Source organism: Mangifera indica, chromosome 4 (assembly GCF_011075055.1).
Source record: "Mangifera indica cultivar Alphonso chromosome 4, CATAS_Mindica_2.1, whole genome shotgun sequence".
Classification (NCBI taxonomy): Eukaryota; Viridiplantae; Streptophyta; class Magnoliopsida; order Sapindales; family Anacardiaceae; genus Mangifera; species Mangifera indica.
In genome coordinates, this window is record NC_058140.1 from 7,434,410 (window position 1) to 7,457,307 (window position 22,898).

General features: G+C 33.6%; 1 protein-coding gene across 2 annotated transcripts; it reads right to left on the reverse strand.

Annotated features, from left to right (window-relative positions):
- Window positions 1–2,112: 2,112 nt before the first annotated feature.
- Window positions 2,113–21,740, reverse strand: LOC123214547 (probable protein phosphatase 2C BIPP2C1). 2 transcript variants are annotated; one of them, XM_044634379.1, is made up of 10 exons: window positions 21,463–21,738; window positions 21,285–21,383; window positions 20,605–20,732; window positions 9,711–9,811; window positions 8,913–8,979; window positions 8,636–8,723; window positions 6,419–6,588; window positions 3,191–3,334; window positions 2,757–2,885; window positions 2,113–2,476 (listed from the first exon to the last, which is right to left on the reverse strand). In XM_044634379.1, the coding sequence occupies exons 1-10, from the start codon at window positions 21,680–21,682 to the stop codon at window positions 2,303–2,305; spliced, it is 1,320 nt and encodes a 439-aa protein (XP_044490314.1). In that variant the 5' UTR covers window positions 21,683–21,738; the 3' UTR covers window positions 2,113–2,302. The 2 variants fall into 2 exon arrangements, with proteins under 2 accessions (XP_044490314.1, XP_044490313.1); XM_044634378.1 differs by having other exon boundaries at window positions 20,605–21,383; window positions 21,463–21,740.
- Between the last annotated feature and the right edge of the window lie 1,158 nt (window positions 21,741–22,898).

Sequence of the window (22,898 nt, forward strand, 5' to 3'; positions counted from 1 at the left end):
ACCAACTTGTCCTCATCTTGGGTGGTCCTTGCAATAAGTGTTGCGGCTGACTGTGCGACAGCGACAATACCACCAGGTATTATGTTATTGCTGCCTGTGGTCCTCACATCAGCTACATGAATGGCAGTCGCATCACTCCATTCCAATGGCTTCTTTCAACTACCGAAGGAGACGGCGACGACGTCAAAAAGGAGCCAGAGTGACAAATCTCTAGATTGTTTCAGTAGAAAAAATGAGTATAGAGACATCGAAATCGTCACCATGGGGAGGAGGGTGCCGGCAATATAAAGATTACAATGTTGGAGTAAATCTCAGTAAGAATGATTATAAAAAAAAAGAATGTAATTGTAAGGGTGTTAATGTCATTTTCTGAAAGATAAGAGAACTGTTGTAATGAGCGAAAAAATAAAAATTTATCTAAAAAATAAATTTTTAAAATTAAGTTGAACGAAATTATATGTTCTTAAAATTAAACTAAGAAAAAGAATAAAATATATTTTATTTTAATATTACTAATTAAATTATATTTATACTTTTAACAATAACTGTAAACGAGTGGATATTTAGATGGGTATAATTTTGATAATAGACTAAACTTTAGATAGGAATATATCTTTTGGCCAAATTTGATTTGAACTCTTAGAAATAAACAAAATAAATGGTATATTTAAAAAGTTTTAGACGTTGTGGAAAGATAAATTTTATATTTTCATTTATTTCCTTTGTATTTTCAAATAAATAATTGTATAAATTTGTTTTTATAAACTAATGTAATAATGTATAATTAAATAATGTGATAGTTTATTTTTGTCATTTTAAAATTACTCAATCAAATATTATTATGTCATCTTTATATGTAAGTTTATATAATTTATTTGTAGATGTTTTAGTGTTATCAAAAATTGAATAAATTAAAAAAATAAATAAATAAACTAACGCAATCCATGAGAGAAAACACCACTATTTTGCAGACTTTGCAGAATTGATTAGTTTGCCATCGGGACCTAAATTAGGTCCATTTAACATAATCCCCCTAAAAAATTCACAAATGGGGGCTAAAATGATCTTTACAAACAAAATTTCTATTAGGGAAAAGGACTATTTCCCACCCATCTTTTAGCCCATTCTCAAACCTATATCCACGAGAGATCAAAAACTTTTTTTTCCACCCATGATCAAACTGTCGTCCATTAATCCAATTAGGGACAGGGGCAAAATCATTATTTTACTGTTTAAAACCTTAAAACTTTAAAATTTTACTATTTCCCCCCTCCAGGTTTTAAAAACTAACAACTAACCCATCCTTAAAGTTTGAAAAGTTTAATTTCACCCCTAGGGTTTGCTTCCTTCTCCAATCACCACCGACGGTCGATACATTCGATCGATCTCCTATCTTCGACTACAATGGACGACGAAAGACGACCCTTCATTGCCCAAATCTAGACGACCCTTCGTCGCCCAAATCTGGAAGAACAGAAGAAGGACGACGTTTCGTCGTCACGTCTGGACGAGCGACGAAGTCTGGGTGGAGCGACGAAGAGATCTCCGTCTCTTCGTCACATCATGCGACAAGGAGATGAAGATCTCTTCATCGCACCACCGCTGTCGCACCAGGAGAAGGAGGAGGCCAGTGACGATGTCGACAGATGAAGTTGAAAACTGGGGGTGAAACTGCTAGTTTTGAAAGTTATGGGAGGCGGCTGCGTTTTGAAAAATATGGAAACCCTAGGTTTGGGGGTGAAGATGTTAGTTTTCAAAATTTAAAAACTTTAGGTAAAAATAAAATGTTAGTTTCTAAAAACTAAGGGGGTGAAAAGTAATAAGTTTTATAATTTTTTAATATAAACAGTAAAATGATGATTTTGCCCCTATCCCTAATTGAAAAAATGGATGACAGTTTGGTCATGGGTGGGAAAAAGAGTTTTCGATCTCCCATAGATATAGGTTTGAAAATGGGCTAAAAGATAGGTGGGAAATAGTCCTTTTCCCTTTCTATTACACGTTCTTGCTCTCCGTAAATAACCATTGGTACTCAAAATTATAGAACAGGTCCGTTTATGGGAGAATTGCTACACATTGAAGAAGTAATAAAAAAGGTTTTTGAGTTCAAGATAGATATAAAGACACAGCTCTTATACAAAGAGCTGATATATGATTTTATATAACGATTAATTCCCAATTAATTAAACACATCCGAAATCCAAATTTCCCATTAGTTGCAACAACAAGCATTTCCCTTCCAAGTCACCAGAAAACAAGCATCACTATCTGCATTCACAGTTTGAAAGATAAAATCGTGCGGCTAGTGAGAAGTAGACCTCTTTTCCACCAATGATACGATAATGCTCACATCATCAAGCTTGCCACCGTTGTATCCAATATATCCAGCTGCTTGAGCTGCATTAGCAAATGGACTCCTTGCAGATTCAGACTTACCAACTTCTTGAGCTCTCATGGCCAAGGATTCTGCTATTTCCTGAAAAATACATTCCCACCAAATCACAAAAGGCTAGCAATGGAATGATTATAAGAAAGGCTGAGAACATTAGCTGATCGTTATCCTCATGGTAAATTTCTAAATCTCCCTTACACATCAATTAATCAAGATTGAGCAATACTGCTTGAGTTAATCTTGGAATCACAATTTAGCTGTAATCATCACAATTTTAAAACTTTTCTAAAATTGTCAACACTGATTTAATTACTGTCTAGGATAAACTTTGGAAAGATTTAATAACAGAGTTGGGACTAAGCACCTGAGCTTTAAAACCATCTTGCAGAGACCTGGTAGCAATAAGTGCTATTTCTTGCTCAAATAGATTGTCAAATAGCCCATCTGTACCAGTCACGATTACATCACCCTCAATCAAATCAATTTTGTGCACCTGATAAAGGCAAACAAAAAATGGTTTCTTTTATACCAAAACTCTTTCACATGTAGACAAACATGCACATATAAATTTGAATCCTTGTTCATGTGATTCATATCATTCCTGTAGCATTGGATGTTACCAAAGTACTAATCTTGTGCTTTGTCATGTAAAGCCAAACAATCCAACAAAATATAAAAAGTTGATTTATTAATCAAATGGAGTGCTCCTATCAATTTTCTGGGAGAAGGGAAAAGACAATTAAAGCATATTCTAACTTGAGAGAGTTCTGACTCAAATAGCATATCAATGCATCTTACCTCAGCAAGTTTTGAGGGATCATCGCCTCGCTCAATCTGCAACGGAAAGTTGAACTCATGAACCATTGGAGAAGACCTCTTAAAGACAGTACCATGTCTTATGATCACAAATCCTGAGTCTCCAATATTAGCCGCATGGAAAGTCTGTGAACAGATATATTAGTCTAAGGCAAGAGTCTGAGCACTACATTTAAGTTCAATGTTTTAAAAATATCTCAGTATTAATTTGGGGAAAAAAGAATATTTAGAAACCAAATATTATTATCATTTTGGGAAAAAACAAATCATCATTTATTTTATTATCATAACAGAACTTGGTCCATTTCTGTGTTTTGGTGGGTTAGATGTATTGTAGTCCCTTTAGTCCACCAACATTCAAGAATACAGTTATTTTTAGGCCAAAAGATTTATTTTCAGTCAAGGTTTAGTGCAAACTTAAACTCAAACTCAAACTCATATCTGCTAACTTTCAAAAATTCAAACTCTCACTCATCAGTTAAATCTAGATGTTACTATCAGAGATAAAATTGTTATTTACAAATTTTATTTAAACTCATATTTTAGATTACTCTTAAGTTTTGAAATTTTTATTTTTGTCTTTTAATTTCATATTTTCCAAATTTAAAAACTCACTTTGTCCCTCTAAGTCTAGAGTTGCAAAATTTTTCCCATATTTAGCCACCCCCAAATTTTTAAAAAGTTACAGTTGAACCTAGATTTTTTTCTCCTTCCCCCTCCCAGTCTCTATCTTTACTATCTAATTCTTTATCTCAGAAGAAGAAGATTTTGTCTTCGTCAGAGATAAAGAAGAACAAACAGCAAAGGGAGGGTGACAGGGAGGGAGAGGGAAGGGAGAAGAAAGAGATCCGACCACCATCTTTAGCAAATCATCGTCAAAGAAGAAAAATGAAGTTGGGTTCAACTGTAATTTTTTAAAAAATTGGAGAACAGCTGTATATGGAAAAAAGTTTGTAACCCTAGACTTGGGAGGGGAGGGGGGGGGGAATGAGTTTTTAACTCTAGAAAATATAAAATCAGGAAGCAAAAATAAAAATTTCAAAACTTAAAGGTGATCTTAAAATATGAGTGTAATTAAAAATTTTAAATGACAATTTTACCACTGATAGTGATATCAAAATTTAACAAACGGGTAGGAATTTGAATTTTTAATATTTAGCGGGTATCAATTGAATTTGCAACAAACCTTAGGTGGGAATTGTCTTTTGGCCTTATTTTTTCTTGACAAAAACATCACTCCAACTTGAGAGACATTACTAAGAAATTAAGGCAAACTGGCATATCTGACTTTTCATCACCAAATACAAAATATAAAAATAATTTAATTTAATCATTTAAAAATAATAATTTATTAAAATACAAAAGCAAACAAAATAAAATTCCTAGACCATAAATCTAAAAACACTACCACGGAACTAGGGATGGCAATGGGGAGGGGCGGGGAGGGGATATCAATCCCCGTCCCCTCCCCGCGAAAGAAAATCTCCTCCCCATCCCCGCGGGGAAAAATCCCCTCCCCATCCCCGCCCCGTCCCCGCGGGGAAAAATCCCCTCCCCATACCCATAAATATAAATTTTAATTCTTTTATATATTTCAATAAATAAAATAAATCATATTTTTCCAAAATATCACTTGCTACAAGACCTATAAAATATTCTTTGTTATTTTGGTTCAAATATAAAGTTTTCATAAAATCTAACAATATGCAATAATCAATCTCTTCATTAGTAGTTCTTTATGTATGTGATTTAGGGTAATTTTATAATAACATTAAATTTAACACTTTTCATTCACTTCAATTGATTTTATTAAGTTTATAATTTATTATTTTTTGTGTGCAAAACCTAGTGAATTGACTAACTAAGTTTTGAAATTGAAATAAAATTAATTTGGTGCATTTACATTTTATGATAATGAAATTCTAGGTTTTTTTTAATATATTAGATTAATAGTTTAGAAATTAGTAAAAACTAATAATTGATAATTCAAAAAATTAGTAAAATTAAAGTTATAGTTTTAATAAATCATAATGTAAAAATTTTTAAAACTTAATAGTTTAGAAATTATTATATTAATATATTAGATTTAGGGGGTGGGGAGGGGATGGGGAGGGGAGGGGAGGGGAGGGGCGGGGCGGGGCGGGGACACATGTATCCCCGTCCCCGACCCGTCCCCGATTACGGGGATTTTTTTTGTCCCCATCCCCGCCCCTTTCCCCGTTTTTATCGGGGAATCCCCTCCCCGTTAGGGTCGGGGAGGGTCGGAGCCCCTAAAGTCGGACCCAAATTGTCATCCCTACACGGAACCTTAAAACTAAATTTGAGATCAGCCACATTCATCAAACCTAACCAAAGATATAATACAATCCACCAAACAATGGACAACCAAGAACAAAATCAAAGAAGACCATTCTCCAGAAAGAAGAGTAATTTAATCTAGAAGTTGGGGCTTGTTTTGTTATTCAGATTTGTGTAAAAGAGATGTAATTTATTTGAAATGAGAGTTAAGATTCATTCTAAATAATTTGATTTTCTTTCTGAGATTGGTTATAGATGTTTGTCAATTTTTCTTATTATTATAAAACTGTGAAATGAAATTGGAAGCTTGTGTTGATTGGCAATACAGCCGTTGAGAGGTCTTGTTTATTTTCTATTTTGGTCACTTTATGCGGTTGATTTAGTTCTTTCAAGAATTAGATTTGATATTATGTTTGTTTGTAAAGAGAGAATATATGTTAATTCAACGTTTTTTAGTTTAATTTGTTAGAGGCTGTGTAATGGGATGTGTGCCGTGTTAGTGTTGGCTACTGAAGAAAATGGGAATTAAGTGTTATGTGTTCCTGTGGAAAAGGATTGAAGTTTTGATGCTGTTTTCTTCAACTTTTTAGGATTAGAATACTACTAGTCTTGAGGGTGCATTTCTGTTTAGGTTTTGACCGCTACAAATAATGCCTTATTTTATTTACAGTTATGGACATTGACATAGGCTAATTATTGAAAGAAATGAAACTTATCCCTCAATCTTTTTGTTTTCTGCCCTTTCTAATTCTTTGTATCTGTCTCTCCTCTCCTCTCCCTTTCCAAGCATTTTCTTATTCCTACACCAATTAAGTTTATAAAGTTGATAAAATTAGTGTCAGAATTCTCACAATGAATAATATAAACTTGCCATAACAATGTAAAGAAGACCAAAAATACTCAAGTTAATACCTGACCGTCAAAATAAGCAACCAAAACTGTAGTAGATCCAGGAGATTGTGTTTCTGCAGCACTTCTGGTAAGAACTTTAACTGGATCAGTCATTGAAGTGTTTTGGCTTTCTGATACAATCTTTTCACAGTTTTCCATGAACTCTTGAGCATACAACCCAGCCTTGATTCCTGAATAATAAGGAGCAGATAATGATTATCACTTAAATTGCTTAAATATAAAAAAACTATTCCTGTAGGCTTCTAAGTCTACATACACCCGGCATGTTGTGTTAAGAGCATATGCATCTTTTCAGAGCACGTTAGAGTATTACTAGTTGACCTTAAATAGGCTTTCCTAGGCTTAATTATAATTATGAATGGAAATGAAAGAATCCTTTCACTCTACTGTGTATAATTATAATTATAATTATGGGTGATGAGAATTTGACCCATGATCCAAGACTAATTACAATAAATAGTTGCTAGTTATATCAATTATAAACACCCAATGAGGTACATTCCTACACAATGTAAAATATTGGGATTACCTGAATTGAAAAGGAGAAAAAAAAAAAAGAGACTAGTTTATAATTATAGAACCTTACAAAATAACAATATTAATTTATTGATTAGAACTGTGACATGAAATTCTTGTTATAATTTCAATATTTAAGTTCAACTATTATAAGAGTTTTCAGAACAGAAAGAGAGTTTGAAAAATGGAAATTGTCAAATATGAAATTCTTGTATGGCATGGAGAAGAGAAAATGAGAAAGAAGTACAGAACTTCTCAATATAAGCTGCTCTATTATTCCTACATGAAATGATTTTTTTAAATTCATTTAAGTTAATAAATTAATCTTATTTGTAAGTGTTGAAATTCAAATTAAGTGATCATATTCCTGCCCTTAGCTCTTAGTCAACTAAAACACTCTCCATTAAATGTGGTTTAAATATACACATTAACATATCTAAAAATAAAAAAAACATGACAATTTCACGTCATTAACTAAATCATGCCAGTGTTAGTTTAAATGTGTGTGTGTGTGTGTGTTTTGGAGAGGAAGGGGGTTGGCATTTTTTAAGAAAAACATTATTACTTTCAGGCCAAAAGACTTATTCTCACCCAACGTATAGTAAAATCCCAAAGTCATATCCTCTAATTTTTAAAAACCCAAATACCCCCCCATAAGGTAATTTCTGTTAAAAATTTTAGTTAGAATTATAGGTAAAATCATCATTTAAACAAAAAAATTTTAAAAATTAAACTTTTATCACGTTTTCCACCCTCAATTTAAAAATCTCACAATCCCCCCCTCCAAAAGAAATTTCCTTCAAAATTTGAAAAATGACAATTTCCCCCCTAAGGTTTTTTCTTCTTTTCTTCAGCGAGGATCTGCTATCTTCAACCGTCAGTTGTCCTCCTTCCCACCTTATCTCTCCCTTCTGACCTCTCTCCGACTACTGATAAACGAAAATCATCTAAAAATCTAGACGATTTTCATCTGGAAATCCAAATGAAAATCATCTAAAAACATCTGGATTTCCAAATGATTTTTGTCGATAGGTGATCGAATAGAGGCTAAGAGGGAAAGATAAGGTGCAAGGGAGGAGACCAACAATCGAAGAAAAGAGAAAAAAAATCTTAAAGAGAAATTGTCATTTTTCAAACTTTGGGTGAGAGGAAATTGTGAGTTTTTAAACCTAGGAGAAAAAAAGTGATAAAACTTTAATTTTTTAAATTTGTTAATAAATGACAGTTTTACCCCTAACCCCAACTGAGATTTTTAACAGAAATTATCTCATGGATAAGTATTTAGGTTTTTGAAAATTGGAGAGTATGACTTTGGGATTTCACTATACCTTGGGTGGGAATAAGTCTTTTGACCTTACTTTTACATACTTTAAGGTAGTACCAAATAATATCACTAGCCACTCCACCCAAGCAAATATAACTGAATAGCAATCCATCTCCTTCAACTGTTTCTGGTCTCTCTTATTTCTACATTTCACTAGGTTTCCATAATAAAAATTGAAAAAACGAATACAAAAACGAGAAGAAAAGAAAACAATATAAATGAACCGGTACATCTAAAATGTTCATGCAAACACAATTGGCATCTAAAATGTTACTGATACAGAATTACTTATAGATTTCCAGCCACTGTCTACGACCATATATCAAATGCATTATTGTGATTCCACATTCTGAATGAATTAGGACATTGGAAGATACCTTCTAATGACCACTGGCCAACTCCATCAGCAATGCCTAGCCAGTTCTGGCAAGCAACAAAATAGGCATCATGCCCACCTGTCAATGCCTGGAAATTATTAATATTTGAATTATTTACCATTATGAACTCCAAATCTTAACACTGAAATCACTTAATCTTACCACCAACCTATTTTCAATCAGAATTTTAAACAGAAAATTCTCTAATCATTATAGGAAAACTAATCATTAATTTTTGCAAACTGAATAAGTTGGCTTTGATAAATCATTTTGCTACCTTAGCAGGACGTTGCAATAAAGCAGCACCAGATGATAAATAAAGTTCTTCTGTTGGCATTTCCTTCCTGTTTGAAAATAAACAAACAAATATAAGAATTAGTAGGCAGATGAGTTTCAATTCAAGCGTATTATGATTTATATTTTGTGGGTCATCTATATTATACTCTACCTTATCCAAGAAGGGTGAGAGTTGGTTCTTTTGAGAGTTCATCCTCTAAGTTATTATTAGGATACAATATATACAAACTTAGACACAAAAGCTGACATCGCAAAAAATGAATGAAAGAGAAGAAAACAAAAGCCATCTCCATTGCTGTTGAATAATGACATGAAAGATGTGGCAAGAAAAGTGTAATTTCACATCAGTATATAGGTTGCATATGTAGCATTACTCTAATATGAATGTTGTCCTAAAAAATTGATTTTTTTAAAAATCAATTTTTTTAAAATCACAATTAAATTCAACTTCATTGGGCTAACAGATGGAGAAGCAATAGAGTTCAAGCATTTCAAGTGGATAATAATACACTTATTAAATATTTTCAGAAAAATATACACAAAAGGTGTTTAACTACACTAAACTCAGGTCAAAACTTGAGACACAAACTTGAACTTTCAATAATTTGTATTCATTCATCAAAAAATAAAAACATAAATCACATTACCAAGTGAACCCTTCATTTCGTATTTTCAATGTTTGCAAGTACTTTGTCAAAACAGAAAATGAAAACAGAAGGCTCCTAGTATATCTTCAAGGAGAAAGGATAGGGATTGAAGAAAATAGCACACTGCACACCTCTTCAAAGTATGTTCAACTGATTGGAGTACCACAGCATCAGAAATTGACAACATTGTAGTATTAACACTTGGGTGGTCACCATCGGTTATTTCTTCTACCTGATTGAGAAATAAATTAGTTATCCAACAATTACAGTATATTAGTAATTTTTCAATAAGAAAAGAACTGCTCTGACTGGTAATATCTTGCAGTTTTAAACGGAGCAACCATAGATTCTGAAAGTACAAAAGAAACAAATAAATGACAACAATAATAACTGAGCACTAAATAGGTAATCATCTTAAGAAATCAAGAGAAGAAAAGAAAAAATAAAGTAGGTACAGCACTAAATCAATTTAGTGTGGATCTTTCAAAGAATAGCATCAACCTTTTTGTATAAAAAGAGATTAGAAACAACAATTAAACAGGGTTGGCGTATCACAGAATTCCTGAAAGAAACATGTGACATATTTCTTAAGCAACATGAAAATGAAAATGAAAATGAATCCAAAAAAATCTTAGTAAGGATAAACCTGATTACAAGATTTTTCAACAGAAATCAATAGATAAAAGTTATGGTTTTAACACATAAAATACGTTAATTCAACAAAACAAGAAGATGGTCTCATGATAACTACAATTCAGATTTTAACCCAACTAGAATTTTGTTGAGTAAACTACAATCAATTTCATTACTTAAAAAGCAAGCTTCCAAAAGAAAACTCTCATGGGAGTTTAAATGAGCACTCAGCTTCACCACATTGTAATTCTAAAACGAAGGAAATCTATCAACGAAATTTTCAAATAAAAATCCGTTAAAAGATATTTGGTTGTCCGAGGCTTTTCAATAATTAGTTGACTAAAGTTAGAAAGCATGAATAAGATTTACTCAACATGTAAGGGCATCCATTCTACACTCTCTATTACATTTTACAATGTTTTTTTGTAAAGTTCTTTGTTTATTGACAAAATGCAATCATCTGACAATAAAAGAGGATCTAGTTATTTCAAAAAGTACTATTAAAAAATAAAGACTTATTTACTTGATTTGTTTAGACATAAATTTCCTAAATTGAGTTTTCCTCTTTGAGTAGATTTAATATTATTAGTTGAAAGTATTTTTTATTGTGTCATGGTACCATTCTCCCTTGTTTGGCTTGCTTATTGATCAGATTTAAAGCACATCCATAACCCATATCTTGCTTTGCCATCCTATAAAGGTTTCAATTAGTTCCTTTAATATACTCATTAATCAGTTATAGTTCATTCATATTTATGCAAAAAAATTAGCCAGAACATTCTTGTTTGGCTTGCTTAGTGACCAAAAAACTTTAATCCCTATAATAAACAAGGAGCTCACAATTAACCACTGATCATCTCTCTACTGATATGGTGAGTGTTTGTCTTGATATGTTTCCTTTTTTCCATAACATTTTGATGCAAATTTACAAACCCAAACCAATGATCTAATCCCTAATTCAAATATAACTTTTAAGGTGGAACAATATTTTGCAATAAACGAGTTGACAAAGCAAGAGAAGCAGTCGGCTGTATGGAGGGCATCACCTTGAACTAGCTCTAATAAAGGGAATCCCAATGACAATTCACAAGGCAGAATAACCTAAAGAAAGGGATGCTACAGAGATTTCGACCATCACAAGACGGTTCTCCTTATGAAGAGTTGTCTTTTGAGCTGAGTGAATTTGTGGGGGGATTCTGATGTCGTTTCAAATTGATTTTGGTAGTATTGTGAGAGGTTTTGAAGGACATATTGCCTGGAGCTTTCATAAATGGGTTGAAGGATGAGATTGGGGTGGAGGTGAAGCTTTTCAACCCTCAATATTTGGAGGCGGCAATGAAATTGGCCCTTGGAAACTGCTTCACCTGTTATTTTATCTAAAATTTCAACCTTTTACTGCAACCCACCCATCCTATACACACCTAAGCCTAAGCCCATACATACACCAACCTATTAGATCCACAACCCAAATTAACCTCATCACACGCTCAACCCAACAGTTGAATAGATCGAACCCAACCCACAACACTTATAACTCAATAGGCCTAACATGCTCCTAACCAAATTTTGTAACCCACATCTTACCTACTTACTGAACTCACACCATTTCATAAACCACCTTTAAGTAAAAATAAAACTCACCCAAACTCCAATAGTAGCCATTCGAATAGATATCCCAACAACTCCAATGCATTAACAACCTACACCAAAATAGACGAAAATATCTGAGGAATTCTGTTCGAAATGGAGAAAGGCTTGTGTTTTAGATTGACGAAAAGTTTAGCCTAGGCCATAGATGTAAATTCCAACAATTTTAAAACATGACTACATTGAAGGAAGATGAAAGAGAGGAGTTGGATGACATAAAGGCTGGAGAAGTCATCGCCTAAGAGAAAGAGATGGAATTTTCTTCAAACACCAGCTTAATAGTTGGTATAGACACTTCCTAAACCATGAAATTTACCAGTACTATCAATTGGAGGAAAGTGGTGATCTTGCTAGATAATAAAGTTACAACACAATTTCATATCGAAGAAGTTGGCAAAAGAGCTGAAGCTTCCCGTGTCACCAACCCATATTGCAATGACTTTGGGTGATGAAAGGAGGAGCAAGAGAGTTGGCCAATATGACCTCGTCGAACTGCAGTTCCAAGGTATATCCATCACTCAAAACTTTTTCCCTTTTTGATTTAAGAAGTGTTAATATTATCTTGGGAATGGATTGATTGTGTAAGTTAGGGAAGGTGAAGGTTAACAGGAAATTGCAAGTGATGAAATTTTATTGGGGTGGAAAACGAGCCAAGGTGAAAGGAGATGTATCAATGTCCAAAATGGAATCATCACTAAAGGCAGCAATGAATTGAGTTAAAGGAGGAGAAAGGTGTTGGGATGATTTGAAGGAATTGGTGCAGTTAGGGGATTTATCAGACCAATGTATGGAACAAAGATTGATAGGGTTGTTAGACTTAGAAACCCTTTTTCAAGAACCTTAAGGTCTCCTACCCAAAAAGACCTAAGAACATGCCATAAGATTGAGTGCCAGAGCCCAACCGCCTAATATCCATCCTTATAGATATCTTTATTTTCAAAAGAACATGATCAAAATAAATAATTTAAGGGATGCTAACAGCTAGGGTTTATTAGACTTAGTGTAACTCCATTTTTAGTTTAGTTTTGTTGGTAAGAAAAAAAGATGTGGGATACAGGTTTAGTGTGAATTATCAAACCTTGAATAAGATCACCAAACGTGATAACTTTTAGTGATCTTATTTAAGGAGAAAGGTATTAGGATGAATTCAAGGAATCGGTGCAGTTAGAGGATGTATCCAACCAATGTATGGAACAAAGATTGATAGGGTTGTTGAGTTAGAAACCCTTTTTCAAGAACCTTAAGGTCTCCTACCCAAAAGGACCTAAGAACATGCCATAAGATTGAGTGTCAGAGCCCAACCACCTAATATCCATCCTTATAGATATCTCTATTTTCAAAAGAACATGATCACTAAAAGTTAATAAGCTCTTAGATGAATTATTCGGGGCCACCATATTTAGCAAACTAGACTTGGAATCGGATTACCATTGTTACAAAATCTATAAATATGTACATCACTATATAAGGTTTGATTATACAGATCATAGCACTTAATTATAAAGGTTTTATTATGGTTGAAGTTAATTATAAGATCATAAATATAAGAATCAAATATTTCTCTTTCCTAATCTAGGATTCTTAATTTGTATATATACGTGTATCTCTGTAACATTGAATGTATGAAAAAATATTCTTCTTTTCAGTTTTGTTCATGGTATCAGACTGGTTTGCCCTAGTGTGTAAATCTGGAAATTTCTTTCTGCCTTAGTGAGTAATTCAGTAGGTCACCCTTGTAGAATGACCATTGCATCTCACCACCACCCTAGAAAGGACCGAGCCTCGACGATCGACCGTTTCCCAGAATCCGGTCACCGAAAGTCCAATGCATGAACCCATGCACCACACTTTTCTTCTGCAACGTTCAGGCTAGGTCGCTTGTTTTGATGCGTGTGAGCTCTCATCGCCTACCCAATCATCCTCAAACAACATTGATGGTTCAAATCGCTATAATCCCATTACCATTTGTCATCGCACACACCGTCACTGAATTTCTCTTCCTAGTCAAATTTCAACTCCTTTTCTGTTATTCTCTTTGTACGACATATTTGTGTACTCGATTGCTAAAGAAATCAGTTAGTCAAACATTTTCTTGTTGTATCTTATATTTGGTTGTTTCGAGTGCTATTATGGTTGATACTAAACCTAAAACTATGGCTGATATGGTTCCTATGATATAAAAAATCACTGAACACAAGTTTAATGGTTCCAATTATCTGGAATGGAGTAAAACCGTTCGACTGTATCTGCTAAGCCTTAAGAAAGACGATCACTTCACGCAAACCCCTCTTATGGATGGTACTAGACAAACATAGTTAAGAGATGATGCTTGATTATTCCTGCAGATCTGGAATTTTATTGAAAGTGAGGTAATTAGCTTAATTAACCATTGTGAATTAGTTAAAGAACTAATGGAGTATTTAGATTTCTTATACTCTGGAAAAGGTAATCTTTCTCATATATATGATGTGCAAAGCCTTTTATCATGCAGAAAAATAGGATAGGACTATCACATCTTATTTTATGGACTTCAAAAGAACTTATGAAGAACTAAATATATTGTTACCTTTTAGTCTTGATGTGAAAGTTTAACAAGCTCAACGGGAGCAGATGATCATCATGAGCTTCCTAGCTGACCTTCTGTCTGAGTTCAAAGCTGCTAAATCTCAAATACTTACTAGTCTTGAGATTTCATCTTTGCATGACGCATTTTCTAGGGTACTTCGCATAGAAATCACTGCATCAGTTCAGAGTAATAGTGTTTTTCTTAGTTGGAGTAATGCACATGAAACTGAACGTTCGTATAATAGGAATGGTAATAAAAGAGGTGGAAGTAGCAACCGTGATAAGGGTATTGATCGGAGTTAGGAGTTATGACGGATTGTGTGCTATTACTACCATAAGCCTATTACTACCATGAGCCATGACATACAAAATGCACTTGTAGAAAATTGTAAAATCAGGCTCCAAAAGCCCAGCCAGCACATATTGCAACTACTAACACAGCTATCAATTCATCATCTAGAGAGACTTATGATTTCTGTAAATGAATATGCAAAGTTCTCTAAGTACCAAAAATCACTAAAGTCTTCATCGAATCCTATCATTATCATTGTTGAGTTAGGTAAACCAAATACATATTTTATTTGCTTATCATCCAAATGGGTCACTGATGTTGGTGCTACAGATCATATGACAGGTAATTCTAGTCTCTTTTCTACTTTTCAGTCACATGCATCGCCTTCTAATGTTACTTTAATAAATAGATCAACATCATATGTTCTTGGTTTTGGCGCTGTTGATGTTACTCCATTAATTTCTCTGTCATCTATCTTGAGTCTATTAACGTTTTAGTTTAATTTAATCTCAGTGAGTTAACTCACTCATGCACTTAATTATTGTCTCATTTTTACCTGATCATTGTTTATTTTAGGATCTTATCACAAAGAAGATTATTGGTAAAGGATATGAATCTAGGGTTCTTTATGTCCTTGATAAGCAAATGCCAAGATCCATTACATGTTCGAGTGCCTTAACTCCATTTGAAGCTCATTGTCAATTGGGACATCCTTCTTTACCTTTGTTACCTTCATTAGATTGTGAGTCATGTCAGTTTGCCAATCATCATTGTTTGTCTTCAGGTCCTAAAGTTAATAAATGAGCTAGTCTTGTCCTATTGTGTCTAAAACTGAATTTAAATATTTTGTTACTTTCGTTGATGTTTATTCTCATATGACTTGGCTTTATTTAATGAAAAATTGTTCTAAAGTGTCCCTCATTTTTTTATTTTTTATGCTGAAATAAAAACACAATTCAATGTTTCTATTCATACCTTACGTAGTGACAACGCCAAAGAATACTTTTTTGAAATTTTTCAGCCGTATCTGTTCCGAAATGGCATTCTTCATCAATCCTCTTGTGCTACCACACCATCTCAAAATAGTGCAACCAAAAGAAAAAATAGACACCATCTTGAAACAGCTATAGCACTCTTGTTTCAAATGCAAGTTCTCAAACAATTTAGGGCTGATGTTGTTTCCACAGTCTGATTTTTTATTAACCGCATGTTTTCATCGGTTCCTCAAGATCAGATTCCTTACAGTGTTTTATTTTCAAATAAATTTTTGTTTCCTATTGAACCTAAGATATTTGGTAGCACTTATTTTGTTCGTGATATTCATCCCGATGTCACAAAGTTAGACTCAAAGCCTTTAAAATGTGTTTTTCTTAGTTACTCTCGTCTTCAAAAAAGGTATAGGTGTTTTTGCCCAAGTCTTAACAAATATCTTGTGTCAGCAAATGTTACCTTCTTGGATAACATTCCTTTCTTCTCTACTTCTCCTACTCATTCTATTCAGGGGAAGGATAATGATTTGTTGGTGTACACTGTTACCTCATCTCGCCCTCCAAAGGTCTCTCCGCTTACTGCTCCCACATCTGTTAGTTTTCCAGAGGTTTCTCCACCTGAAGAGTCTACACCTGCCAAGCCACCCAGTACTCAGGTCTATTCCAAACATCAACAACCCCTAGATACATGTCATGGACTAATTTGTTCGTTGTCGGATCCAGTACCTAGTGATATTGATCTACCTATTACTTTTCAAAAAGGTAAAAAGATAATGTACTTACCCTATCTCTTCTTTTGTTTCTTATGATCACTTATCCCCTATTTCTTGTTCCTTTATTGCATCACTCAACTCTACTTTTATTCCCAAAACTACTCATAAAGTTTTATCTCATCCTGATTGGTGTGACGCTATGATAAAAGAAATGAATGCCTTAAATGATAATGGTACTTGGGACTTGGTAAATCTACCTGTAAGAAAGAAAGTCATTAGATGCAAATAGGTGTTTGTAGTTAAGGTTAACCCAGATGGATCAATGGCTTGCCTTAAGGCCCGTATTGTTGCTAAAAGATATGCACAAACTTATAGGGTGGATTACTCTGACACTTTCTCTCCTGTTGCTAAGTTGACATTGGTCCGTTTATTTATTTCCATGGCAGCTACCTATAATTGGCCTTTACACCAGTTGGATATAAAAAATGTCTCCTTACATGATGACCTTTAAGAAGAACTTTATATGAAACAACCACTTAGTTTTGTTGCTCAGAGGGAGTATAGGAAGGTTTGTTGCTTTCGCAAATGCTTGAATGGTTTGAAACAAAGTCCTCGTGCTTGGTTTGAAAAATTTAATCGAGCAATTCAAAAGTTCGGCATGATAAAGAGCAAATGTGATCATTCAGTTTTGTATAGACAATCTAAAGCTGGTAATATTCTTCCAATTGTGTATGTCGATAATATTGTCATTACCGAAAGTAATATTGTAGGAATTTCCTCTCTTAAGTTATTTCTTCATACTCAGTTTCAAACAAAAGATTTAGGGGTGTTGAAATATTTTTAGTGTATTGAAGTGACAAGAAGCAAGAAAAGCATCTTCCTATCTCAAAGAAAATATGTGCTCGACTTATTGACTAAGACAAAAAAATTAGAAGCTAAACCATGTAGCACCCCAATGATTCCTAATTTACAGTTTACAAAAGATGGTGAACTATTTGAAAAACCTAATAAGTATAGGAGATTGGTGAGAAAGTTGAATTATCTTACAGTGACTCATCCTGACATTGCATATTTTGTTACTGTTGTGAGTCAATTCATGTCTTCTCCGACAGTTGATCATTGCGTAGCTTTAGAGCAAATTCTGTGCTATTTGAAGGGTGCCCCTGGATGTGGTATATTGCATAGAAATCATGGACATACTAACATTGAATGTTTCTCAAATGCAGATTGGGCAGGTTCCAAGATAGATAAAAGATCCACTATAGGCTACTATGTTTTTATTATAGGAAATTTGGTGTCTTGGAAAAGTAAAAAGCAAACTGTTGTGTCCTGAACTAGTGCAGAATCAGAATATAAGCTATGACACAGTTTGTGTGTGAAATAATGTGGGTGTACCAACTTTTGATTGAAGTAGGTTTCCAGATTTCATTACTAGCGCAATTGTGGTGTGATAACCAAGTTGCTCTTCATATTGCCTCTAATCCTATGTTTCATGAACGAATTAAGCATATTGAAATTGACTGTCATTTCATCTGAGAGAAAATTCAATAGAATTTTATTTCTACAAAATATGTAAAGACTGGAAAACATCTAAAGGATATTTTCACTAATGTTATAAACAGGGTTTGAGTTGATTATATTTGTAACAAGCTATGCATGATCAACATCTATGCCACAGCTTGAGGGAGAATGTTACAGAATCTGTAAATATGTACATTACTATATAAGGTTTGATTATACAGATCGTAGGACTTAATTATAGGGGTTTAATTATGGTAGAAGTTGATTATAGAATTGTAATTATAAAAATCAAATATTTTTCTTTCCTAATCTAGGATTCTTAATTTTTATATATACGTGTATCTCTGTAACATTCTTAAGTTGAAGAAAATATTGTTCTTTTCAGTTTTGTTCAACCATCAAATCCAAGTGAGAAAGGAGGATGTTGAGAAGACAACATTTAGGACTCATGACAGCCATAATGAGTTCTTGGTGGCGTCATTTGGGCTATCCAATGTCTTGATGAATGATGTGTTTAGGTCGTATTTGTGCAAATTTATATTGGTTTTCCTTGATGACAGCCTTTAGGAATGCAATCTTTGATGAACTAAAGGATAATCTTAACAAGGTTCAAGACCGAATGAAAAAGATTGTGGATAAGGGAAGAAGAGAAGTCCAATTTGACGTGGGAGACTATGTTTTCCTCACTGTTTCCAATCATTGGACATATGACCCAATGAAAAACTCCAGCTCGCACTTTTTAATTTGGAGAGAATTGGATTGGTGGCATACAAGTTGCCTTTAGCTTAAATAACAAGGATCCACCCCATTTTTCATATATCCCAATTGAAGACACAAGTCAACACAACAATGGTTAGTAAGCCTCTATTGGAATGTTTAACCAAAGACAGTGAGTTGAAGGTTCAACACTTGGAGGTGTTGGATTATCGTTATTCTTCCTAAGGAGAATTGGAAATCCTTGTTAAATGGAAAGACTTTAAATTATAAGAATTCATGCAAGGTGTTCACAGCCTTTAGGCACCTTTTCTCACACTTCCACCTTGAGGACAAAATGTCTTTAGATAGGAAGGTTAATGTTAGACCCCACAAATATATTTCTTGCAAAAAGAACCAAAAGAAGGGAATTGTCTCAAAGACACATGGCAACAAAAAAGCGAGAATAGATGGCAACTTCATGGGTGTTAGGACCACCAGGGGAGTAAAGAGGAAGGGGAAAAGCAACCAAAAATTCAGAAAAGTGTGGAGAGAGATTGAAGGAGAGTGTTGGCTTCTCAAATGCCAAGTGACCATAAAATTGGTGTTAGGAATGAGTATGTAATCTTATAAATCTAATCAATCGAATGCTAATGAATTGTGAAAAGGTTGTATACTAATCAGGTGTAATTTTGACTATTTTATTCAATAATGAAATTCAAACCATATTCCCAACAACTTGATATTGTGTGCATTGTCAGGGTGTGACAATAAGAAGACGTGCAACTAAGATACAAAGGGAATTGAGGGCAAGATTTTCTAGCTAGATGAATTTCAGTCATGAAATTTTTAGACTTGATATTGAATATGAAGCTCATTTGAGACTCATAGTAGTTTAACTTTTATCCTTCTCTTGACGGGAATTGGTCGTGGTGCTCCCTTGGCTGGTAGTATTCCTTTAAGCCTTGGGTTTATTTTGGTCACTTATTAATGATTCTAATCACAATTCATCCCACTTAATATCACCTTAGCTGAACTCATCCATTTTATAATTAATTCCCCTAAAACCAAAAAATACACATCTTAAACACATAATTCCAACTTGGAATCATATCACCTTTGCAAGGACCCGTGATAGCCATGCCTTTTCAATCAAAATGAACCTTAGAGCAAAAATAGACCCCAATTCAAAGCAAATGAAAATTTTCATATAAAATTTTCTCCATAGGTGTATCAATTAATTTAATTATAATATACATTCAACTGCATCCATCAAAATCAATTATCTAACAAAATCTTTCCTCTAACTCAATAATTACTTCGGTAATACAACTACCAGCATGCCTTGGTCTTATCTCCATTGCATCTCTCTATCTCTGATCCATTCCCAACAAATAATATACATGGCAGTTATAGTATTTAATGCACACATCTTGTAAGACCATACACACTTAAAACACTAAAATGGAACTAGAAATACATTCAAATATCCATAGTATAAAAACATCCTGGTTCTTTTTACAATTGTATCAGCATCTTCTTACATGTTAAATGTAGAGCTTCAACACTAAGAAATCTGATTGCATCTTTAAAACAATAGACCAGTTGCTGTCCTATAATAACTTGCAAATGAGCTAGTATGCATATAAAAGTGTAGAAGTTCAACTGCCTTACAAAAAATAAAAGAAAATATGATGTTCAGAATAAGCTATTAACAAGAGATTAAATTCTGCAAATTAAACCCCAAAGGAGGAAGAATTCTAAAGAATCAAATGTTTCCATTAGCAGCATTATGATTATTTACTAGCATAATATAAACAATCAACACAGTGAAAATGACATAATCAAATAACAATCCTTTACTGCTAAGATAATTAGTGAAGATGATGTGCTAAGATTTTGATAATCAGCATATGACAAAAAAAAAAAGGCATGAATCTTAATAGTTTAAATATAAAAAACCAAGACTAACCATTTTTGAGATCACATTTCCAAGAGTGTCAGCAGACTCTTTCACTGTGCTATCATCATCAGGAATTGCATCTGCTTCCGAAGGAATGGACTTAGGCATTCCTTCAATCACATGAACCTCAGTATCATCTACAACAGAGACATAGTTAGTCACTGTATCCACATTATCTCTATTCACAGCGGTAGAAGCTTGCACAACTACACTCTGGCTCTGGCTCTCACTTTCTTCCTTAATGCTACGAGATGCATGACTATTAGATGATCTGTTTTCTAATTCAGACCCAGAAGGAAAAATTGGAGTTGCTATTTCACCAGAGACTCTATCATACAAAACTTCCAAAGAATTACAAACATTTTCTACCCCCAGTTTGGCTTCAACAACTGTCCTAACTTGGTCATTATCATTTCTTTCAGAATTGCCTTCAAATGCTCTGCTATTTTCTACTTTTACACTATATTCAGAATCATCCCCAGTCATGGTAACTGGACTTGAAATTTCACCATTAGCATTCCTACTACAATCTTGGTCAGAATATGCATCAACATAATCAGAAATATCGTTTTCACTTTCATTGCGAGTGACTTGATCACGTGTTTCCACTCGTCTCTTAACACGATGGACGACTTTTTTACTTAAAATATCACCATTACGACCTTCCTCTTCCAGATTCTCTACTTTACCTGATACTTTTGCTTCATCCTCTTTGTACGCTGGCGGTTTTTCTACTTGCACATTTCTTCTATCTCCAAACCGAAACAAAACGCTACCGTCTGAACACTCTAATAATATAAAAGAAAAAAATTAATGTCCTATAATGAAAGAGAAAGCTTCAAATAGCGAATCTAAAGCAGAGCATACCAGAAGTTGAAACAATACAAAAATCCGGCGATGAAGAATTGTGATCAGAGCAGGAAATGGATTGATAACGAAATCTTCTTTTGGGAGAAGAAATAATTAAGAGTGGTTTTGGAGAAAACTTGAACATGTGATGCGTTAAAGAGAGCGTTGGAAACCAATTGAGGCTCAACCTCGTTGAGGTCGCTTCCACCGAAGCAAATAAGAAGAGATCAGCACCCATGAGACGAGAGAAACCAGATGATAATTATTTCAAATTTCAAATTTCAGGTTTCATGTTATTCAATATAATTTGGATAATTCAATTTCCAGATGTCATATCATTGCATGCGCTGGATAAATCTTGAAGGGGCACAAATACTCCTAATTCACACATTTTTTTCCCACCCAAAGTATTTTCTAAATCTATTTTATTATCTCTTAATTTTGAAAATCTCATTTATCCACTCATAAATAATTAAAATTAACAGAACTCTATCTTTTAAAATTTTATTTCTTTTTCCCACCCTAAAAACTAATAATTTTCAACATAGGCCAAATTTTAAAAAATAGCATTTCCCTCTTAGGGTTTGGTTTTCAAAATCCGATACTATCTCTGACGGTCCTCTACCAGCATCTCTTTTCTCTTCCTTCGGTGATCACTCTCTCACCATTTTCTCCTCTGGTTGATGATCCTAAACCCAACAAGAGATGATGTTTCATCAAAAAAAATGAAACATAACATCAACTCCTTAATGAAGATGAGATCTCTTATTTTCATCGGGGAAGACAAAGTTAGTTTTGTCTTTCGATGAAGCTGAGTTATTTTCGACATCAATCGATGTCGTCCAATCTTTCAAACTAGAGAAGGTTGACCATCAAAGGGAGAGGAGACATGGGGAGATATTTGTTGTCAAAGATGGTGTCAGATTTGATACCAGAGATCTATAAACTAAACCTTAGGGGAGAACTATCATTTTTTAAAACTTAGATTAAAGAAAAAAATTTAGTTTTTAAAGTTTAGGAGAGAGAAAAAAAATAAATTTTAGTTTATTTTTAATATTACAAATAAAATTATAATTTTACTCCTAAAACCGTTAATTTTAACCATTTATAGGTGTATATTTGATATTTTCAAAATTAAAAGATGGAAACAAAATAAGAGGATACTTTGGGTGGGGCAAAGTGCTTTGGCCTTTTAATAAACTAATACTTTAATTAATTAAAAACAACGGCAAATTGTTGAAATAATGAATTCTCGGTGCTAAGATTTGTAAAAATTAAATAATTATTTGTAAAGAAAAATTATTATTATATAAATCAAGTGGCGTCAAAAATATATATTTTTTTAAAAAGGATGGTAGAGCAATAAAATACAGTTTTAATATTGCCCAGGTATATTTTATTTGTATATTGACACAAGACATTTATTAATATTTTGTCATTTATTACATAGCAAA